We start from the raw sequence: 20084 nt of genomic DNA, 5'->3' as shown, positions 1-20084 counted from the left end.
ATTTATAGGTACCATGCTGTGTGCTGAATTTACCATTATGTCCCTCCCTCAAGCATTTCCGATAACCCTTGCTTGGTGTTATTCTTCCCAAAGATTAGGGGTAAAGGCGTTCTTTCGTGTTTGCCGGCTGGTGCTTCTGGGCCTATTCCCAATTCCCATCAGTTTTTTGTAGGCCCATTATCCCAGTTGCTTCATCACCATGGATTCCTTGCGGAGGGCCCAAAAAAAACACACACCCAGAGAAAAAAAAAATTAGAACAAAGACTTAAAAATAAAAATTATAAATCATGTTATACGGTAAAATGATGATATCATTATCATATATGCACTGGATCACCATCCTTGTATGTATATAACATAACACTTGGTTTAGGCATAACGCCTTTATCATTTTTTGGTAAAATATGGCAATGAGAGTGTATTTATTAAAAAGAAAATTATTAAGGCTAGATAGCCCTGTGTACTGGAATTTAGAAAAACACAACATTGAAGATAGATTGGCCATGCAGCACGGAGAACATATAACTATAATTTTCTTGGAGGTCGACTCTAGTATCAGTAACATTCTTCCTACCATGGCTAGTGCCTCGACATTGAGAAGAAATAATGCAAATTACCTCCATGATTTCAATTATACCATGAGAAAAGAAAATAAAAACAATAGACATTTCAATGCATGTCACCCTTAATTCTCTTACCCTCCTCACTGTGTATGCTTACGGTGAGGGACAGCTAAAGGAGTTGAAGGAAAGTCAAAGCATAATTGTTACAAGAATCCACATCCCTTTAGAAGAAAACTGCACCTCGTTATTCTCCAGATTTTCCCTTTATTAGCAAGCATTATATGCCAAAATCAACACAGCAGGGCCAACATATGCTAAACCATGGGCCAAAATTTTATGTGTGGACATACCTTATGAAAAACTGGTTTCTGCAGCTTGCAGATAGATATTTTGATATGGTTTTCACAATGACAAGGTCTGCTCTTCTCCGCATGAACAGTTCTCTGTGATCTGATAGGAAGCTTTCCACATTTCACCTATCCAATTGCTTTATATATCTGCTTCCTGGTAAACCATATAAGTAATTCTATTATCCATGTCATTCTTGAGAACCAAGATCTCTTAAAGGTAGATTGAATTACCATCTTATCTTAGCCAACAAGCTTGTGCAGAATCTGATGGCAAGCAGTCTGGCTAGCATGATGTTTTGAGAGAATGTCATTGTTGCATTGTTTTATTGAATGCTCATCTGCAATGTCAACTTGTGGACTTGAAAAAGCAATTGGACTTTATGTTTGCTGTTCATCTGATATTGTAAAGTACTATCTTCCCAAGAATGGGTCAAGAAGCAGCTGATGCTATCAGTTGCAACTCTTCTCTAGTCTGATGTCCTCCTAAATCGGATTCTAAATAATCACAAACCGGAAACCCAGAAGCAGGACGATAACCTTCATCAGTCATGTGGCCTAGCAATCTTCTCACTTCTGCATGTATATCCTTCATTTCAGGATGCTGCAGGTCCCCAACAACAAAGGCATGAACTCTGCTCTTAATTTCAATCCAGCTGCACCCTGGCTCCTTGTTCACCCCCCGGAACCTCATCATCCTTCTCACCCGTTCCACATCATCCCATCTGCGGCATGCGGCATATATGTTCGACAACAAAATATAAGCAGAAGAATCCAGCGAGCCCAATTCCATCAGCCTCTCTCCAGCATATGCGCCTACACCAAAACTGCGATAGCTGCGACAGGCCCCGAGCACGATACGCCACAAACACATTCCATGATCAGTGGGAACCGACTCTACGAAATCTTTGGCTTCCTCCAGCATCCCAGCTCGGCTAAGGATATCAACCATGCAAGCATAGTGTTCCACCCTTGGGACTAATCCATAATCATCGTGCATCAATCTGAAGTAACTCCATCCTCTGTCAACCAGGCCCATGTGGCTACAAGCACTGAGGAGGTTGATGAATGTAACATGGTCTGGTTTGGTGCCCTCCAGCTTCATTTCCTCAAAAAGATTTAGGGCTTCATTTCCACATCCATTTTGAGAATATCCTGATATAATTGAATTCCAAGCAACAACATCCCTTTCAGGCATTCGTCTGAACACACGGTTGCAATCTTCGAGATTCCCACACTTGGCATACATGGTAGATAAAGCGCTTCCAATGGGAATGCCCAAATTAAATCCATATTTAAGAGTTTGGGCATGTATCTGCTTTCCTTGCTCCAAGGCCGCAAGGCTAGAACATGCTCTAAGGATGCTTGCCATGGTAAGATTATTAGGCAAGATGCCCTCCCTCCCCATCCCGCAATATAATGCCAGAGCTTCTTCATGCTCCCCATTCTGCACGTAGCCTCCAATCATCGAGGTCCATAGGGCGATATCAGCTTCATGCAACTGATCAAATCCTTTTCTTGCATCATCACTGCTGCCGCACTTTGCATACATATCGACCAGTGCAGTCTTGACATATACCTGAAGCTCGAATCCCAGCTTCAACAAGAAACCATGAGCTTGCTTTCCTTCAACCAAAGCCATCACATCACTGCATGCATTAAGGACGCCGACGAATGTGAACTCACTTGGCCTGATCCCTGCAGACTGCATCTGCGAAAACAGCGATAGCGCCTTTCTTGAATCACCATTTTGCGCATACCCAGTGATCATCGCAGACCATGTGATGGAGTTCTTTTCGCTCGACGATTCAAACATCAGTAGTGCCTCATCCATGCGTTCGCACTTTGCATACAATGTGATTAGAGAATTCTCCACCGACAGAAAGGAGGACAAGCCATTCTTGATTGCCAGACCATGGATTTGCTGACCCATTTCAAGGAGCCCAGGAAGACTCACCGCGCTAAGAATGCTGGTGAACACAAACTCATTGGTGTCGCATTCGCCTTCCTCCAGCATCGATCTGAACAGCTTGAAAGCCTCGGCCCCATGCTTGTCCACAGCATACCCCGAAATCATGGCTGCCCAAGAGACCGAATTCCTCTGCAGCATCCTATCGAACACCATGCGAGCATCGGAGAGAAGTCCAAGTTTGCAGTACATGTTGAGCAAAGAGCTTCCCAGAAAAACGTCATCACAGTTCGCCGTCTTGATCGCGACACAGTGAGCCTCTCTACCGGCAAGTACCGCGTGCGATGCCGATGCAGCAGTGAAGACGCCGGCGAAGGTGAAAGCATTCGGAAGGACATGAACGCCGCCGTCGGCCCGCATCCGTTTGAAGAGTCTGAAGACGGCGTTGGAATGAGGAGGGCCCTCGTGGGAGTAGCTGTTGATGAGGGAGTTCCAGGAGACGACGTCCCTGGAGTGCATCTCGTCGAAAGCGGCAGCAGCCGTGGCCAAGCGGCCGCACTTGGCGTACATGTTGACGACGCTGTTGGCGAGGAGGACGTGGGCCCAAGAGCCGCTTTTGATGATGTGGGCGTGGAGAGAGCTTCCGCTCTGGAGGTTCTTTTGCTCCGCGCACCGGAGAAGAAGCCGGAAGAGAGTTTGCGAAGTGGCGGCCGCTTCACCGCCCAAGGCTTGGTTTGGGCGGCGAGAGGTTACCGATGGCATCGTCGTGGTCTACGTTGCGAGGTTTCGTCGGCTCTTCGCTTGGGGTCGCCGACAATGCATCGTTGCTCGGAGGAATGAAAGAGAGTTCTATTTGAAGTTAGAAGATTGGTTGGGCCTCGACCTGTTCGAATGGACGGCGGGTGATCGAGTGCCAAACACCACTTATCCCGGCTTTTTTGGCGTTTTGGCTCAACCTTATTTTTCCAGGGACGTTATCCCTGCGCCCCTCCTCCCTTCTCTCTCCCCGCTCGCCGACACACGATGCGGGCGTTAGCAGCAATAGCGGCGGCAATTCCTTCTTGCGGCCAATTCTATGGGCAATTCCAGAAGCCGAACCTCAGGCTCGGTTTGAGGAGGAGGAGGAGTTTACCCGGCGCTCGCGTGCCCGGTTTCATGTCTTTCTTAGCCAGAGACCGCCGGACCGCGTGCGTCACACCTTTCTTATACTGATTACTTCTTTAAGATTTCCAATTTCTCGTGGTTATGTGAGTTGCAAAATGTGAGTGGGAAAGACACGGATGAGATGTTCGACGGTTTGTTCAAGAAGTATGGCAAGGTGGTGTACGGAAGCGGTATTCAGAACCCCCCAGCGCAGAGGCAGATGATGATGCCGAGAGCTTGACTTGTAAGCTCACTCCACTCCCTATCTGCCTTCCCTTCTGAATGTGGAAATGTTTGAAACCTTACCTTCTTCCTTTGTTTGGTATCATTACAAATGTGGAATTTGTATGAAATGTCCAAATGGAAGTTCAATTTCTGGAAGGGATTAAAGAAAAGTGTCCTAAGGAATGGGTAGGTTGGAGAAGGCTTGGATATGGTAGCGTAAAATCACTCTTTGTGATTTGATATTAGACAAGATTGAGGCCCAGATTTCTAATTATGCTAATGCTTTCGGTGTTAATTTATATGGGAGGGTGGCTGCTGCATTGCTTTAGTATTGCAGGATAATGTAAACAGGATTTTGTGGAGATACGGATGTTTCTTTTGTAGGTACAGAGTGAGAGAACATGTTTATAGTGATATGGCAGATGCCACCTGTTCCATGAGGAGCTCTGAGGACCTTCTTTTGTTTGCTAGCTTTTCTTAACGATGACATCACTATTCTTCGAGGAAATTGGCAGCCATTTAATAGGATGATATGACTTGGATGCATTGTATTGTGTTGTTGAAAAGATGAAGGGGCTTTTTGGATGATAAATTTAGCGACCTAGTTCTCCTTTCATTGGTTTAGAAGGGATAGTAAATCCAGGCAAGTTACCCTAGCAATTCCTATACTAGTTCTCCTTCCAGTTTTAATACCTTGGTCACCTGTAATATTAAGATTTCTTCTTTTTTCACATCAACTTATAATATTGCGTCCACTGTAACACAATATGTCATATAACTTCTTTAAGCATACAATTTTGTGACTTAAGCTTGCTTGTTCTTATAGTATGCTTGTGTAGTTGGATTGAGTAATAGCAATTATGCCATTTGGAGAGCATTCTTAGACAATTGTTAATTTGTTTTTCTGCATACAAACTCAGCTGTACTACGTGATGATGTCTTCTTGTAGTTGCTGCCACGCTAGCTAAAGTTGCAAATCAGGTGAAAACAGTATTTAGTAGATAATTCTTTTCTTTCTACAAACAATTAAAGAATCTTACAGCATTGATGTCTCCATATTCTTTAAATCAGGCAAAAATATAAATCAGAAGTTGCAGAGCCTCTTATCATCCTTGGAGCTTGACTTGATTTTGCAACAGCAAACAGAATGTTACAGTGTCTTGAATATCGTCAGGCAAAAACCCTTTTTCCTTAGACCTCTTTCATATTTATTTGATATTTAAAGAAGTCTCCCAAGTTCCTCATGGAAGACTAAAATTTCTTTCCCCTCCAACCAGTCCAAAGATCATGCATGCTTGAAGACCACCTTATCAGTCTTAATTGAATTTTGATGGCGTTCCACAAACTATGAGCCAAAGGGCATTTGGTAAATAAATGAGAAAATAGACTCCTCATAAATGAGAAAATAGACTCCTCCCTTAAGCCTCGTAGACTACATCCTTGACTTATTACCTAACCTTTCTTAGCAAACACTTCAATATATGGATCGTCACGACACAAGTAGATCCCTCTTCACTCATGCAAACATTTTCGCAGACTTCATGCCATTCATGTTCATGACTTGTAACGCTTGGATTCTCCACGCCTTAAGAAACTGTACGCTTGGAAGTTGTCACGAAGCCAAGGAAGAAAAAACTCATTTTTTGAGTCAATCAACTGTTCTATTCAATATTTCAATTAAATCCAAAGAATTATGGAGAATTTGGATGTCTTGAGATGCAAGCTTGCTGAGTTTCTAGAAAGTCTTGAGCCTTTGCGAACCACAAATGAAAGAGAAGATCTTGCCTTCCCTAGATCACTTAATTTTCAGTAATGATGTGATGACAACAAATGCTACATTACATATAATAGCATTAGGTATTGAAGAAATTGAGGCAAAACCACATATCAAGACTCGCAAAACTGAAGAATCATTGCACGATGAATATAAAATTGAAGCTACATCACATGGAGAGTCTACAATCAAGAATGAAGATTTGTCAAATAAAAACCTTGTAGTTGATCATTCATTAGACTTCTTGAAGACAAAAGATCAAAAGTTCAAAGCAATGGACATCCATAAGCAGAGCACTTACATGGATTCCTTAACCACAAAACTGAGGAGTTACTCCTTACACAAATTATGTGGATCCCATGAGCTGGATAACATGTCATAAGATTATGAGATAACATCCATTAACCATACCATTTCTTCTTAATCAATCACATAGATCATAAACTGAGTTCATATAAAAACTAGCTTTTCTGGAATAGTTTTTGGATAAAGTCTCATTACTAAAAGGTAAGGTTGCCTTAGTAAAAAAAAATATTTCCTTTCGAAATTTATAATATCTTTCTCCTTTTCAACATTTAAAAAATATAGTGCACCAGACATCCTCGATCAAAATATTACATATCAAGACAACATTTATAATAACGTAAAACACATAGATACTCATGGGTACCAAAAGTATATGGACAACCTCATGATCAATCAATGTATAAGATATTCGCACACTTACAATATACGACAAAGAAGTACATAGATTCTGCAACATCAAGAACTATTGGAGCAAATGAAAAGACAATTTTATATCCTTCAGTTTCTTTATTAAAATGATTACTAATTCAAGATAGAGGCAATAAGAGATTCCTATAGCAGCAAATCATCAAAATTCTCTACTGAAGCCCTGACTTGCCATCTGTAGCCAGATACACATCAAAGACAAGCATTAAAAAATTATGGATAAATCAAATAATATCTATTTAAACACAGACTACCAGCTTCTTAGAGGAAAATAACCAGAATATAATAAAGCACCCGACCCAATAAGAACGCCACTCATCCAGTCTTGTAATTTGACAGACCACATTCAAAGTTTCAAAATTCAAACTATCCTAAAAGACTAATGTGTATATCAGACAACAAAAAAAGACAAACGAAATCGCAATAAATAACTTTATTCACACACAGGCTTAGTGAGGTCTGCGGAGGGATTGCAGCATAGCTAGACAACAAAAGGGAAAATAGAAGAGAATAGTGTAAAGAAAGAAGAATAAAAGGGAAGAAGAAGACCAAGAAATAAAGAAAATATCAGAGAAGGGGAGGAAGATAGCTGAACCTTGGCTTCTTTGCTTTCTTTCAATCAAGTCATCTCAAAAACCATCTCGATAATCATATCTCAAGATATAGACTCAAAACCTTCACTTGTCTTTTGTGATGCTTAATGATTAAAAAAATTTCTTGTTTACTCTATTGTGGAGTGAAAATTCTTGTTTAATCTGTTGCAGGGTTGTTGTCCATGTCCTTGATAGGGTGTTTCCTCTGATTCTTTTATGCACATATTGGATTTTAATTGTCTTATCTGTTATAAACAGTGATCTTTTATATGAATCTTTTAACAAGATTTTTTTTCTTCAATTGTGATGGGTGGAGTTTATATAGATGTGTTTTTGGTCTCCAGATATTATAGATTATGATGACGCTGATCCTTTGCTATATTGGCAATCAAGGATGTTGCAATTGCTTAGGTTCATGATAAATTGTACTTTTTCAAGTATAGCTTGATAATGGTAATTTTGAGAAGTTGGTGCTGTTGTTGGTGAAGTATGATGTATTTTACCAAGTGAGCATATGTGTGCCTTTTTGTTTTTTAATTTTTTGGTGTTGTTCCTTTGCATAGAACAACCATTCGGTGCGGGGTGTACCGTATCGCATTGAAAAAAAAATGGCTACAAAACTTAACTTCAAGTCGGTACAAGTTCCGTACCACCTGTACCGAGGCATACCACTCTGTACTGAGACATATCGACCTATATTAAGGCGTACCGAGATGCATACCGGTCCGTACTGAGGCGTAACGGCCTCTATCGCAGCGTACCGAGATAAAAATTAGTTAGAGTGCTATTTCAGAAAAGGGTTATCATACCATACCGAACTGATATGGTATTCAGTACTAAGATTGTGGACCTTCCTATAGATGATATGGAAGGGCATTTTTTTCTACGAACAGTCAAATGTCTTAATTTTAGTTGTCAAGTATGGTTTGTTCTTTTACTTTTACCTTAATTTTATTTAATGTTATTTAGCAATGTTGAAATCCTAATTTTCCCTCTGTGCTTGCAACTAATGTGACTGTGATTCCTTATTGATGTTTTTACATTAATTTTTGAGTCTTTTTAACGATGTAATGGTTGGTCTATTGGAGATTGTTTAGTAAATGCTTCTTCTGATTATTTTGGTTCAAGTTGATGCAGAATCTATAGAGATTATGGACGATTGATAGTGGTTCTTTTGATTATTTTTGTTCAAGTTGATGCAGAATCTGTAGAGATTCTGGAAGATTGAATTTATCATTTACATTTTTAGCTAGCCCAATTATTTTGGGTGGTTATAGTAGCCTCTATAGTCACAGAATATGAAGTTTGTGATATTCTGTATACTTCCAAAAACTTCAGAGGTGGCAGTTTTAAAAGGTTTATCACATAGCAAGCACAGAGGGAAAAAATGTTGTTCCAATTCAACAGATGTCACAATTCTACACCTAGAAATCCTATATCCATCTTAATAGACTTGATTGTTCTCGAGCCTGAGCTATTGGAGTGTTTTATTCAGCAGAGCTGCTTTTTCTTAGTCAAGATGGATCTGGGATTTTTGCATGTATGTTTTTTGTGGTCTCAAAAGAATATGGAGGATGGTCTATCTTTTGTTCTGCTGGCAATTTGGACGTTATAGTATAGCTGGTTGATTTAATATTATTTTCTTTCCAAAAACATGATTAATGATAATTTTGAAGGCCTCATAATTTACTTTATATCCAAGAAGTGATTATGGAGTATGATAGTACCTCTTCATTTCTCTTGTAGTTTGTTATTTTGTGGTCTGTTGAGTTTGTGATATATTATAATTTTTTTGATGTCTTATAAGTAGTCTGTTTGTTCTTAGTTCTATTTTTCTATTTAGGTTGCCCATCTCCAGTCTGCCTATGACATGAAATGCAACTGAAAGTGTTTTTAATGATTGAAAAAGTTAAGTCCTTTCCTTTTCTTGGTTGGTGAATTTCTTTTAACTTCAATGAGTTGTCGATAGAAAATGTAGTCTTGCAATCCATAAATCCTTGCAGAGAACTTTTGTCAATATAAATGTACATGCAGAACACTAATCTAGCTACTGTCATTGATATATTAGATTTGTGCTTCTATGGGTGCCTCCTTATGGGCTAATCTCTCTTTTTTTTTTAATCTATTTACTCTGCTCATTTTAGTACTGCTCTGGATATGTGTTCCAATAGGTAGTTACCTTCAAAAAATTTTATGTAACTTGATGCCTTTATTACCATTAATATATTATAATAGAATTGCAAGTTGGGGTTTCCTAGATATTTTTAAGATATAATACAAGAATCTTTGCTACCTTGCTCTAAAGTAAACAACAATAATTTGTGGTTTAGTTTTTGATATATCTGTTGATACCTTTAAGCTGTAGATATGTCTTCTATTTGTTAATAATTCTTGATGGTTATGTGTGAAGTTTGTGGTTTGTGGAACTTTTTGGTTGCTGAAGACATCTCTTTTGGTAAATGAGTCTGTAAGTTTGTATAAGATCTAGCTTTTATGATCTGACTCTTGTGATATTATTCAAATTTCTTCCTAACACATGTATCAGTTCTGCCTTGTAGGTTGCTTGTTGCCTTTTTTGCTTTGTTTTTTTTCAACTCTTTTAGCTACTGATGATTTTCGTATGCAGGTTGCAGCGAAATCAGCTTGTAAGGAGGGTGCTTTCATTAGCATGTTATTCGATGATTGAAATTTTACCATGATTTTTTTTTTTTTGTGATTTAGGAGTCTATTTACCTTCAATTTCATGGTTTTTTTTGTTGTTTTAGGAGTCTATTTGCCATCAACTTGCTTTTAATAAGATTTTTTTCTTTCAATTCTGTTGGATGGATTTTATATAGTTGTGTGTATGGTCTACAAATATTGTGGAATATGACGATACTGGTCCTTTGCTTTATTGGCAATAAAGGATGTTGCAATCCCTCAAGTTTATGATAGATTATACTCTTTCAAGTAGCTTGATAATGATAATTTTGAGAAATTGGTGCTATTGTTGGTCAATTATTGCTGCATTTTACCAAGTGAGCGTGTGTGTATTTTTATTTTTAACTTTTAGTCACTGTTCCTTTGCAATTGATGCCTATAGATGATGTGGAAGGAGATTTTTTTTCTGCGAGCAGTCAAATATCTTGATTTTTAGCTGTCTATTATCGTTTTTTATTTTATTTTTACTTTATTTTTTCTTAATGACATTTGAAAGTGTCGAAGTCCTAATTTTCCCTCTGTACTTGCAACTGATGTGAGGGTGATTACTTATTGATGCGTTTACATTAATTTTGAGTCTTTTTAACGATTTAATGGTTGGTCTATTGGAGATTGCTTAGTAGTGGTGCTTTTGATTATTTTGGTTCAAATTGATGCAGAATCTATAAATATTATGGAAGAATGATAATGCTTCTTTTCGATTATTTTGGTTCAAGTTGATGCAGAGTCTATAGAAATTATGGAAGATTGATATTATCGTTTACTTTTTTAGTTGTCCTAATTGTTTTGGGTAATTGTAGCTGCCTCAATTAACACAAAATATGAAGTCCGTGACATTCCATATGCTTCCAAACACCTAAACGGTAGCAATTTTAAAAGGCTTTCTACATTGCGAGGATAGAGGGGAAAAAATATTGGCCCAATTCAGCTGATGTGACAATGTTACATGTAGAAATTCCTGATCCATCTTAACAGCCTCTATTGTTCCGATTTTTTTCTCCATATAGTTACAACTGATGCTCTTGACTAAAGATCTACTATTGAATGTTTTTCTATTTCTTGAATTTTCATTGTCTTCTCTTTTTGGACACTGGGCTATTAGAGCAGTTTATTAAGTAGAGCTGGTTTTATTTAGTCAAGATGGATCTGAGATTTGTACATGTATGTTTTTTGTGGTCTTTGAAGATTATGGAAAATGGTCTATCCTTCGTTCTGCTGGTAGTTTGGATGTTACAGTATAGTTGGTTCATAAAATATTATTTCCTTTCCAAATGCATGATCAATGGTAATTTTGAAGATCTCGTAATTTACTTAATCTCCAAGTAGTGATTATCGAGGATGATGGTACCTCTTTCACTTCCCTTGTAGTTTGTTATTTTTGTGGTTTGTGATAAATTAATTTTTTTTTTGAAGTTTTATAAATGGTCAATTTGTTCTTAGTTTTATTTTTCTGCATAAGTTTCCCATCTTCAATTTGCCTGCAACATGAGATGCAGCTAAAAAGTTTTTTTTTGTAATGATTTAAAAAAGTTAGTTCCTTTCCTTTTTTTTGTTTGGTGAATTTCTTTGAACTTCAATTAGTTGCTTTGCTGATGGAAAATGTAGTCTTGCAGTCCATAAATCCTTACGGAGAACTTTTGTCAATGTGAATGTACATGCAAAACATTGATCTAGCTACCGTTGTTGATTTATTAGATTTATGCTTCTATAGATGTCTCCTTATGGGCTAATCTTTTTTTTTTTTCAGCCATTTACTCTGCTCATTTTACTACTGCTCTTAGTGTATGTGTTCCAATAGGTAGGTATTGTCAAATTTTTATGCAACTTGGTTCCTTTCTTACCAATATTTATATATTATAGTGGCAGTGCAAGTTAGGGTTTCTATTGTATATTTTTAAGATATAACATAAGAATCTTTGGTACTTTGCTCTAAAGTAAACAACAATAGTTGGGTTTTTGATATATCAATGGATAGCTTTAAGTATTAGATATGTTTTTTAATTTGTTAACAATTCTTGATGGTTGTGCATGAAGTTTGTGGTTCTTGGAACTTTTTGGTTGATGGAGACATCTCTTTTGGTAAATGAAAGTTTACATCAGATCTAGCTTTTATGATCTGACTCTTGTGATATTAATCAAATTTCTTCCTAACCCATGTATCAGCTCTGCATTTTAGGTTGCTTGTTGCCTTTTATGCTTTGGTTTTTCACTCTTCTAGTCATTGATGATTTTTGTTCGCTAGCAAAAATCAGCTTTTAAAGAGGGTGCTTTCATTAAAATGTTAATTAGCAATTGACATTTTACCATGATTTTTTTTTTGTGATTTAGAGTCTATTTACCTTCAATTTTATGATATTTTTTGTTGTTTTAGGAGTCTATTTGCCTTCAACTTGGCTATTTTATTATAACTATGATTCATATAAATTCTAATAGGTTTCAAGCAATAAACAGTATGCTATAATGGATGAACATAGGTGACTGAAATGATTAATACTATAAGAATCATCTGATTTATTATAAATGACATCTAGCATTTTCTTGTGGGAAACTTTGAGATGGCTAGGATAATTAAATTTTTGCAACCTTGTAAGTTCTGTTGAGGCAATTATATGTCGAGCTTGTCTGCTCATTTCCAATTGGATTTTCTAAGATGTATATCAATTTATCTGCTTGTCACATGGCATTTTAATTTTCTTGTAAGGATTTCTAAAATGAATCGAGGAAAAAATCATGTCCTTTACTTATACCATGTTTACATCTTACATAGCATTTGAATTTTCTTGTAGGGGTTTCAAAAATGGATAGAGAGAATTCAAGCTATAAGCTAATTCTCGCTACAAGTGTCTCATATGGTTTTTGATCTTTCCTTCTTGAGTATCCTCTTGCAGATATTCTTTTGATTATCTGACTCCTTATCTACCATGGCGCTATTTCTTTGAATTTTTTTGGCAACATGGAAATGCTTATTTGTTCTATGGAGTTGCAAATGTTGTTCTTGAAAACGTGTGTTTTCTATAAGATATTTTCACACTTAGTGATTTTTTAATTGTTTTCTGCAATGACTGATGTGTTGGAGCAATCTTTTAGCAGGGCCTCATCCAACTATTTTAGTTCAAGATGGATTTGGGGTTTCTCACATAAATATTTGTGCTCTTGAAGATTATGAGTTATGATTGTGTCTCTTTTGCTCTTCCGGCACATCAAGTTTTTCAGTATATCTTATTTTTTTTTATGGCAAGATCAATGGTAATTTCCAAGTTTTCATACTCTTGTCAATGTTCTTTTCTGGCATATTGCTATTTTACGGTATATCAAGTTTGTGATTATATATTTCTTGCTTTGCTTATATTGAGTCTTCTTCTTGAGCATTACATAGTCATGCTATTTTGCTTTCGGTTAGTTGGTGGGGAGGGGCCCAGGGGGTTGTGTAGAAAAATTGAGGTTCAATGTTTTGGTAAAGTTTTCTCATTTCTAATCTTTTTAATAGTTAGTTATGATCATATTGTAGATGTTTTATAATAAAAAAGATATCATTTTACCTCTAAAGTGCACTTTCCACTTGCTGTTTTACCAGTAAAATGGATAAAGCAATCATTATATCATAGAGGTTTACATTGTCGTGGTGTTATTGTACTATTTGGTGCTCATTAATTGTTTGACTATTTTATGCCACATCAAAGATGAACACTAGAACTGGTTTCTTAAGAATACCAATTCTTTCGGACCGAAGCGCGCTCAATGGCTTTTAAACTTATCTAATAAATCCTTCACCTAAAATAATTTGCTTAAAGTCCATATATTTTACAATGTAATTAATTCAAAATAACATAATATATCATTGTGCTAAATTTAGCCATGACATGGTAAGTCGGAATTGGTGCCATATACGGGTGGTTGGCAATGTTAGTTTGATCCCCCTATTAATCATTGGTTTCCACACCCATGGTGAACTAAGTGGTGATGAGTAATGGGTAATTTTTAGCATTTTTTTATTAAATATAGTCTCGACAAATTTATATGTAATGACAAACACATGTAATTTTCACTGAAAAACAATTTATCATAATTAAATCTCATGGAAAATAGTAAACTAATAAAAAATTATGTTAAATACACCTAATAAATTAATATCTCATTTGTATTCGGGTTTTAGATTTATGCTTAGAATTTTATTTTATTTTCCTGTTACAATAAGTAAATTTTTCATTGGTATGCTTTAATATTTTTATTTTCTATTTACTTTCCTTGTTGAATTCAGTTTTGTAATTTTTATGTTTATATTATCTCTTTCTATTATCTATTCTATTCTCTTTTTAGGGGTTTAGGGGTTTTGGGTTTAGGGTTTTAGCACTGATCTTGCCATAAGAAAGAATAAGATATACTGAAAAACCTGATATGTCGGAATAGCAAAATATACACAATCATAACTCATAATCTTCAATAGAACACTAATATTCATGTGAGAAACCCCAGATGCATCTTGAACTGAAATAGTTGGATGAGGCCCCACCAAAAGATTGCTCCAACAGATTAGTTATTGCAGAAAATACTCAAAAAATCACAAAATGTGAAAATATCTTATAGAAAATGCCCATTCTCAAGAACAACATTTGCAACTCTAAAGAACAAATAAGCATTTGCATGTTGCTGAAAAAAATCAAAGAAATAGCACATGGTAAATAAGGAGTCAGACAATCAAAATAATATCTGCATGAGGATACTGAAGAAGGAAAGATCGATCAAAAACCATGTGAGACACTTGTGGCGACAATTAGCTTATAGCTTAAATTCTCTCCATCTATTTTAAAAATCCCTACAAGAAAATTAAAATTCTATGTGAGATGTAGACATGGTGAGAGTAAAGGTGACGATTTTTTACTCGATTTATCTTAGAAATCCTTGCAAGAAAATTAAAATGCCATGTGACAAGCAGATAAGCTCAAATACATCTCAAAAAACCCAATTGAAAATTAGTAGACAAGCTCCACATATACTCAACAAAACTTACAAGGTTGTAAAAATTTAATTATCTTAGCCATCTCAAAGTTTCCTGCAAGAAAATGTTGGATGTCATTTATAAAAAATCAAATGATTCTTAGAGTATTAATAATTTCAGTAACCTCTATTCATCCTTTATAGCATACTATTTATGGCTTGAAACCTATTATAATTTATATGAATCACAGTTATAATAAAATAGATAAGTTGAAGGTAAATAGACACCTAAAACAAAAAAAAAAAATTCATAAAATTGAAGGTTTAGACTGCTAAATCACAAAAAAAGTCAAGGTAAAATTTTCAATTGTTGACTAACATTTCAATGAAAGTGCTCTCCTTAAAAGCTGATTTTTGCTATGACCCGCGAACAAAAATCGTCATTGTCTAGAAGAGTGAAAAAAAACAAAGCAAAAAAGACAACATGCAACCTAAAATGCAGAACTGATACATAGGTTAGGAAGCAATTTGATTAATATCACAAGAGTCAGATCATAAAAGCTAGATCTTATTTAAACTTTCATTTACCAAAAGAAATGTCTTCAGCAACCAATAAGTTCCAAGAACCACAAAATTCACGCACAACCATCAAGAATTGTTAACAAATTAGAAAAGATATTTAATGCCTAAAGCTATCCACAGATATATCAAAAACCAAACTATTGTTGTTTACTTTAGAGCAAAGTAGCAAAGATTCTTGTGCTATATCTTAAAAATATCCAATGGAAACCCTAACTTGCACAACCATTATAATATATAAATCATGGTAAGAAAGGAACCAAGTTACATGAAAATTTTGATAATACCTGCCTATTTGAACACATACACTAAAAGCAGTAGTAAAATGAGCAGAGTAAATGGCTGAAATAAAAAAAGATTAGCCCATAAGGAGACATCCATAGAAGCACAAATCTAATAAATCAACGACGGTAGCTAGATCAGTGTTTTGCATTTACATTCACATTGACAAAACTTCTCCGCAAGGATTTATGGACTGCAAGACTACATTTTCCATCAGCAAAGCAACTCATTGAAGTTCAAAAAAATTCACCAACCAAAAAAAAAGAAAGGAACTAACTTTTTTAAATCATTACATAAAAAAAACTTTCAACTGCATCTCATGTCACAGGCAAACTAAAGATGGAAAACCTATAAAGCAAAATAAAATTAAGAACAAACTCACCATTTATAAAACTTCAAAAAAAAAGTTTAATTTATCATAAACCCAAAAAACCACAAAATAACAAACTATAAGGGAAGTGAAAGAGGTACCATCATCCTCGATAATCACTACTTGGAGATTAAGTAAATTATGAGATTTTCAAAATTACCACTGATCATGCATTTGGAAAAGGAATAATATTTTATGAACCAACTATACTGTAACATTCAAACTGCCAGCAGAACAAAAGATAGACCATCTTCCATAATCTACAGAGACCACAAAAAACATACATGTAGAAATCCCAGACCATCTTGACTAAACAAAAGCAGCTCTGCTTAATAAACTACTCCAATAGCTTAGCGTCCAGAAAGAGAAGACAATGAAAATTCACGAAATAAAAAAACATTCAATAGGAAATGTTTCGGCAAGAGCATCAGCTGTAACTATACAGAGAAAAAAAATACTGAACATTGAGGTTGTTAAGATGGATTAGAGATTTCTACATGTAACATTGTCACATCAACTGAATTGGGCCAATTTTTTTTCTCCTCTGTGCTCGCAATAGAAACCTTTTAAAATTGGTACCTTTCAGGTTTTTGGAAGCATATGAATATCATAAACTTCATATTTTGTGACAATTGAGGTAGGTACAACTACTCGAAATAATTGGGACCAACTAAAAAAGCAAATGAAAATATCAATGTTCCATAATTTCTATAGACTTTGCATCAACTTGAAGCGAAATAATCGAAAAGCATTATCATTCTTCTATAATATCTATAGATTCTGCATCAACTTGAACCAAAATAATCAGAAGCAGCTAAACAATCTCCAATAGACCAACCATTACATCATTAAAAAGACTCAAAATTAATCTGAACGCATCAATAAGAAATCACGCTCACATCAGTTGCCAGTATAGAGGAAAAATTAGGATTTCGACATTGCTGAATGACATCAAAAAAAATAGGTAAAAATAAAAAAAAATGATAATAGATAGCTAAAATCAAGATATTTAACTGTTCGCAGAAAAAAAATCTCCTTCCACATCATCTATATGCATCAATTGCAAAGGAACAGTGCCAAAAAGTTAAAAATAAAAAGACACATGCTCGCTTGGTAAAATACAACAATAATTGACCAACAATAGCACCAACTTCTCATAATTACCATTATCAAGCTGCTTGAAAGAGTATTATCTATCATGATCTTGAGGTATTGCAACATCCCTGATTGTCAATAAAGCAAAGGACTAGTGCTACTATGTTCTACAATATTTGTAGACCATAAAAACATCTATATAAACTCCAACCATCATAATTGAAGGAAAAATTTTTTATTAAAAGCAAGTTGATGGCAAATAGACTCCTAAAACAACAAAAAATATCATGAAATTGAAGGTATATAAACTCCTAAATCATAAAAAAAAAATCATGGTAAAATTTCAATCACCGAGTAACATGCTAATGAAAGCACCCTCCTTACAAGCTGATTTCGCTGCAACCTGCATATGAAAATCATCAATATCTAGAAGAGTTGAAAAAAAACAAAGCAAAAAAGGCCCTGCAAGGTAGAACTGATACATGTGTTAGGATGAAATTTGAATAATATCACAAGGGTCAGATCATAAAAGCTAGATCCTATACAAACTTACAGACCCATTTACCAAAAGAGATGTCTTCAGCAAACAAAGTTCCACGAACCACAAACTTCACACACAACCATCAAGAATTATCAACAAATTAGAAGGCATATCTACTGCTTAAAGCTATCCACAGATATATCAAAAACCAAACCACAAATTATTGTTGTTTACTTAGAGCAAGGTAGCAAAGATTCTTGTATTATATCTTAAAAATATCTAGAAAACTGTAACTTGCAATACCATTATAATATACAAATAACGGTAACAAAGGCATCAAGTTACATGAAAATTTTTGATGGTACCTACCAATTGGAGCACATATATTCAGAGCAGTACTAAAATGAGCAGAGTAAATGGATAAAAAAAAGAGAATAGCAGCTCGGTTGAATAAACTGCTCCAACAGCTTAGGCTCCAGAACAATAAAGGATGTTAAGATGGATATGGGATTTCTACGTATAGAATTGTCACATCTGTTGAATTGGGACAATATTTTTTCCCTTTGTGCTTGCAATGTGGAAAACCTTATCAAACTGCCACCTCAAGTTTTTGGAAGTATACGGAATATCACAAACTTCATATTCTATGACAATAGAGGCTGCTATAGCTGCCCAAAACAATTGGGCCAGCTAAAAATGTAAATGATAAAATCAATCTTCTATAATCTCTACAGATTTTGCATCAACTTGAATCAAAATAATCAAAAGAAGCACTATCAATCGTCCATAATCTCTATAGATTCTGCATCAACTTGAACCAAAATAATCAAAAAATTACTAAACAATCTCCAATAGACCAACCATCACATCGTTAAGAGACTCAAAAATTATTGCAAACACATCAATAAGGAATCACAGTCACATTAGTTGCAAGCACAGAGAGGAAATTAGGATTTCCACATTGCTGAATAACATTAAGAAAAATTAAGGTAAAAGTAAAAGAAAAAACCATAATAGACTAATAAAATCAAGATATTTAACTGCTCGCAAAAAAAAAAAAATCTCCCTCCACATAATTTATAGCAAGGTTTGGAATCTCGGTACCGAATATTGTATCGGTTCCATACAGTATGATAACCCTTGTACCGAAAAGCTCTTTAACTAATTTTCTCAATTTTTATCTTGGTATGCCTCGGTACATGTCATTACGCCCCGGTACGAACCGGTATGCATTTCGGTACACCTTGATACAGGTTGATACACCTCGGTAAAGGGTGGTATGCCTCGGTATGGGTGGCACGGGGCTTGTACTGTCTTGAAGTTAAGTTTCGTACCGGTTTTCTTCCAGTATGATACGGTACACCTCGTACTAGATGGTTGTTCCATGTAAAGGAACAATGCCAAAAAATAAAAAACAAAAAGACACACACATGCTCACTTGGTAAAATACAACAATACTTCACCCACAACAACACCAACTTCTCAAAATTACCATTATCAGGCTATGCTTGAAAGAGTACAATCTATCATGAACCCGAGCAATTGCAACATCCTTGATTGCCAATAAAGCAAAGGATTGGTGTCATCATAATCTATAATATCTGGAGACCAAAAGCACATCTATACAAACTCCATTGATCACAATTGAAGAAAAAAATTCTTATTAAAAGATTAATATAAAAGATCACTGTTTCCAACTGATAAGACAATTAAAATCCAATATGTGCGTAAAAAAAATCAAAGGAAACACCCTATCAAGAACATGAACAACTCCGCAACAGATAAAACAAGAATTTCCACTCCACAATAGAGTAAACGAGAAAATTTATTAATCATTTAACATCACAAAAGACAAGTGAAGACAATAGTGGTATTATAATATGGTAGAGAACATGAATTTGATTATCACTCATGACTGAGTCAATAAAATCTGGAAAGTCAGTAATCATAGCATGCAGTGACTGGCACACATTTCAATTATCAAACATCCTTGTAGAAGGACCTAACACAATGCAACGTAATGATAAAATTACAGTACAATAGAGAAAGATTTTGATGATTGACAAAATAACTATGAGAGACTAGATCAATAAATTACGGTAAGTCTAGTAATCACACATCTAGCGATATATAAGCACAGTATGACATTTAACCCACTTAATACATACATACATAGAAAAACAGTGTATTTCTTATAATATCCATTTATAGGATTTGGTCCCTCTAGCCAACCTCTTAATATGTCCCAACAAAAATCATGAAAAATGTGACAAAATAAAAACAAAAAAGCAGAATGATTATCACAAGGTCAGAGCTTCAGTTCTCCGTATCCTTCTACAAGGTCCCTTCAAAATAA

General features: G+C 35.5%; 1 protein-coding gene and 1 long non-coding RNA gene across 2 annotated transcripts; one reads left to right on the top strand and one right to left on the bottom strand.

Annotated features, from left to right (window-relative positions):
- Nucleotides 1–8: 8 nt before the first annotated feature.
- Nucleotides 9–3612, bottom strand: LOC103718801 (pentatricopeptide repeat-containing protein At2g33680). Its single transcript, XM_008807778.3, has 3 exons — nt 1145–3612; nt 914–1067; nt 9–207 (listed from the first exon to the last, which is right to left on the bottom strand). Exon 1 carries the CDS (start codon nt 3579–3581, stop codon nt 1344–1346), a length of 2238 nt encoding a protein of 745 aa, XP_008806000.2. The 5' UTR covers nt 3582–3612; the 3' UTR covers nt 9–207; nt 914–1067; nt 1145–1343.
- Nucleotides 3613–4121: 509 nt separating this feature from the next.
- LOC113463508 lies at nt 4122–10217 on the top strand. Its single transcript, XR_005513843.1, has 2 exons — nt 4122–4206; nt 9913–10217. It is a non-coding gene; the product is annotated as an uncharacterized LOC113463508 (long non-coding RNA).
- Nucleotides 10218–20084: the final 9867 nt, after the last annotated feature.

The sequence above is a fragment of the Phoenix dactylifera genome, chromosome 11, assembly GCF_009389715.1.
Source record: "Phoenix dactylifera cultivar Barhee BC4 chromosome 11, palm_55x_up_171113_PBpolish2nd_filt_p, whole genome shotgun sequence".
NCBI lineage: Eukaryota > Viridiplantae > Streptophyta > Magnoliopsida > Arecales > Arecaceae > Phoenix > Phoenix dactylifera.
Note: the sequence above shows the minus strand (reverse complement) of the source record. Positions and strands in the feature narration are given on the sequence as shown.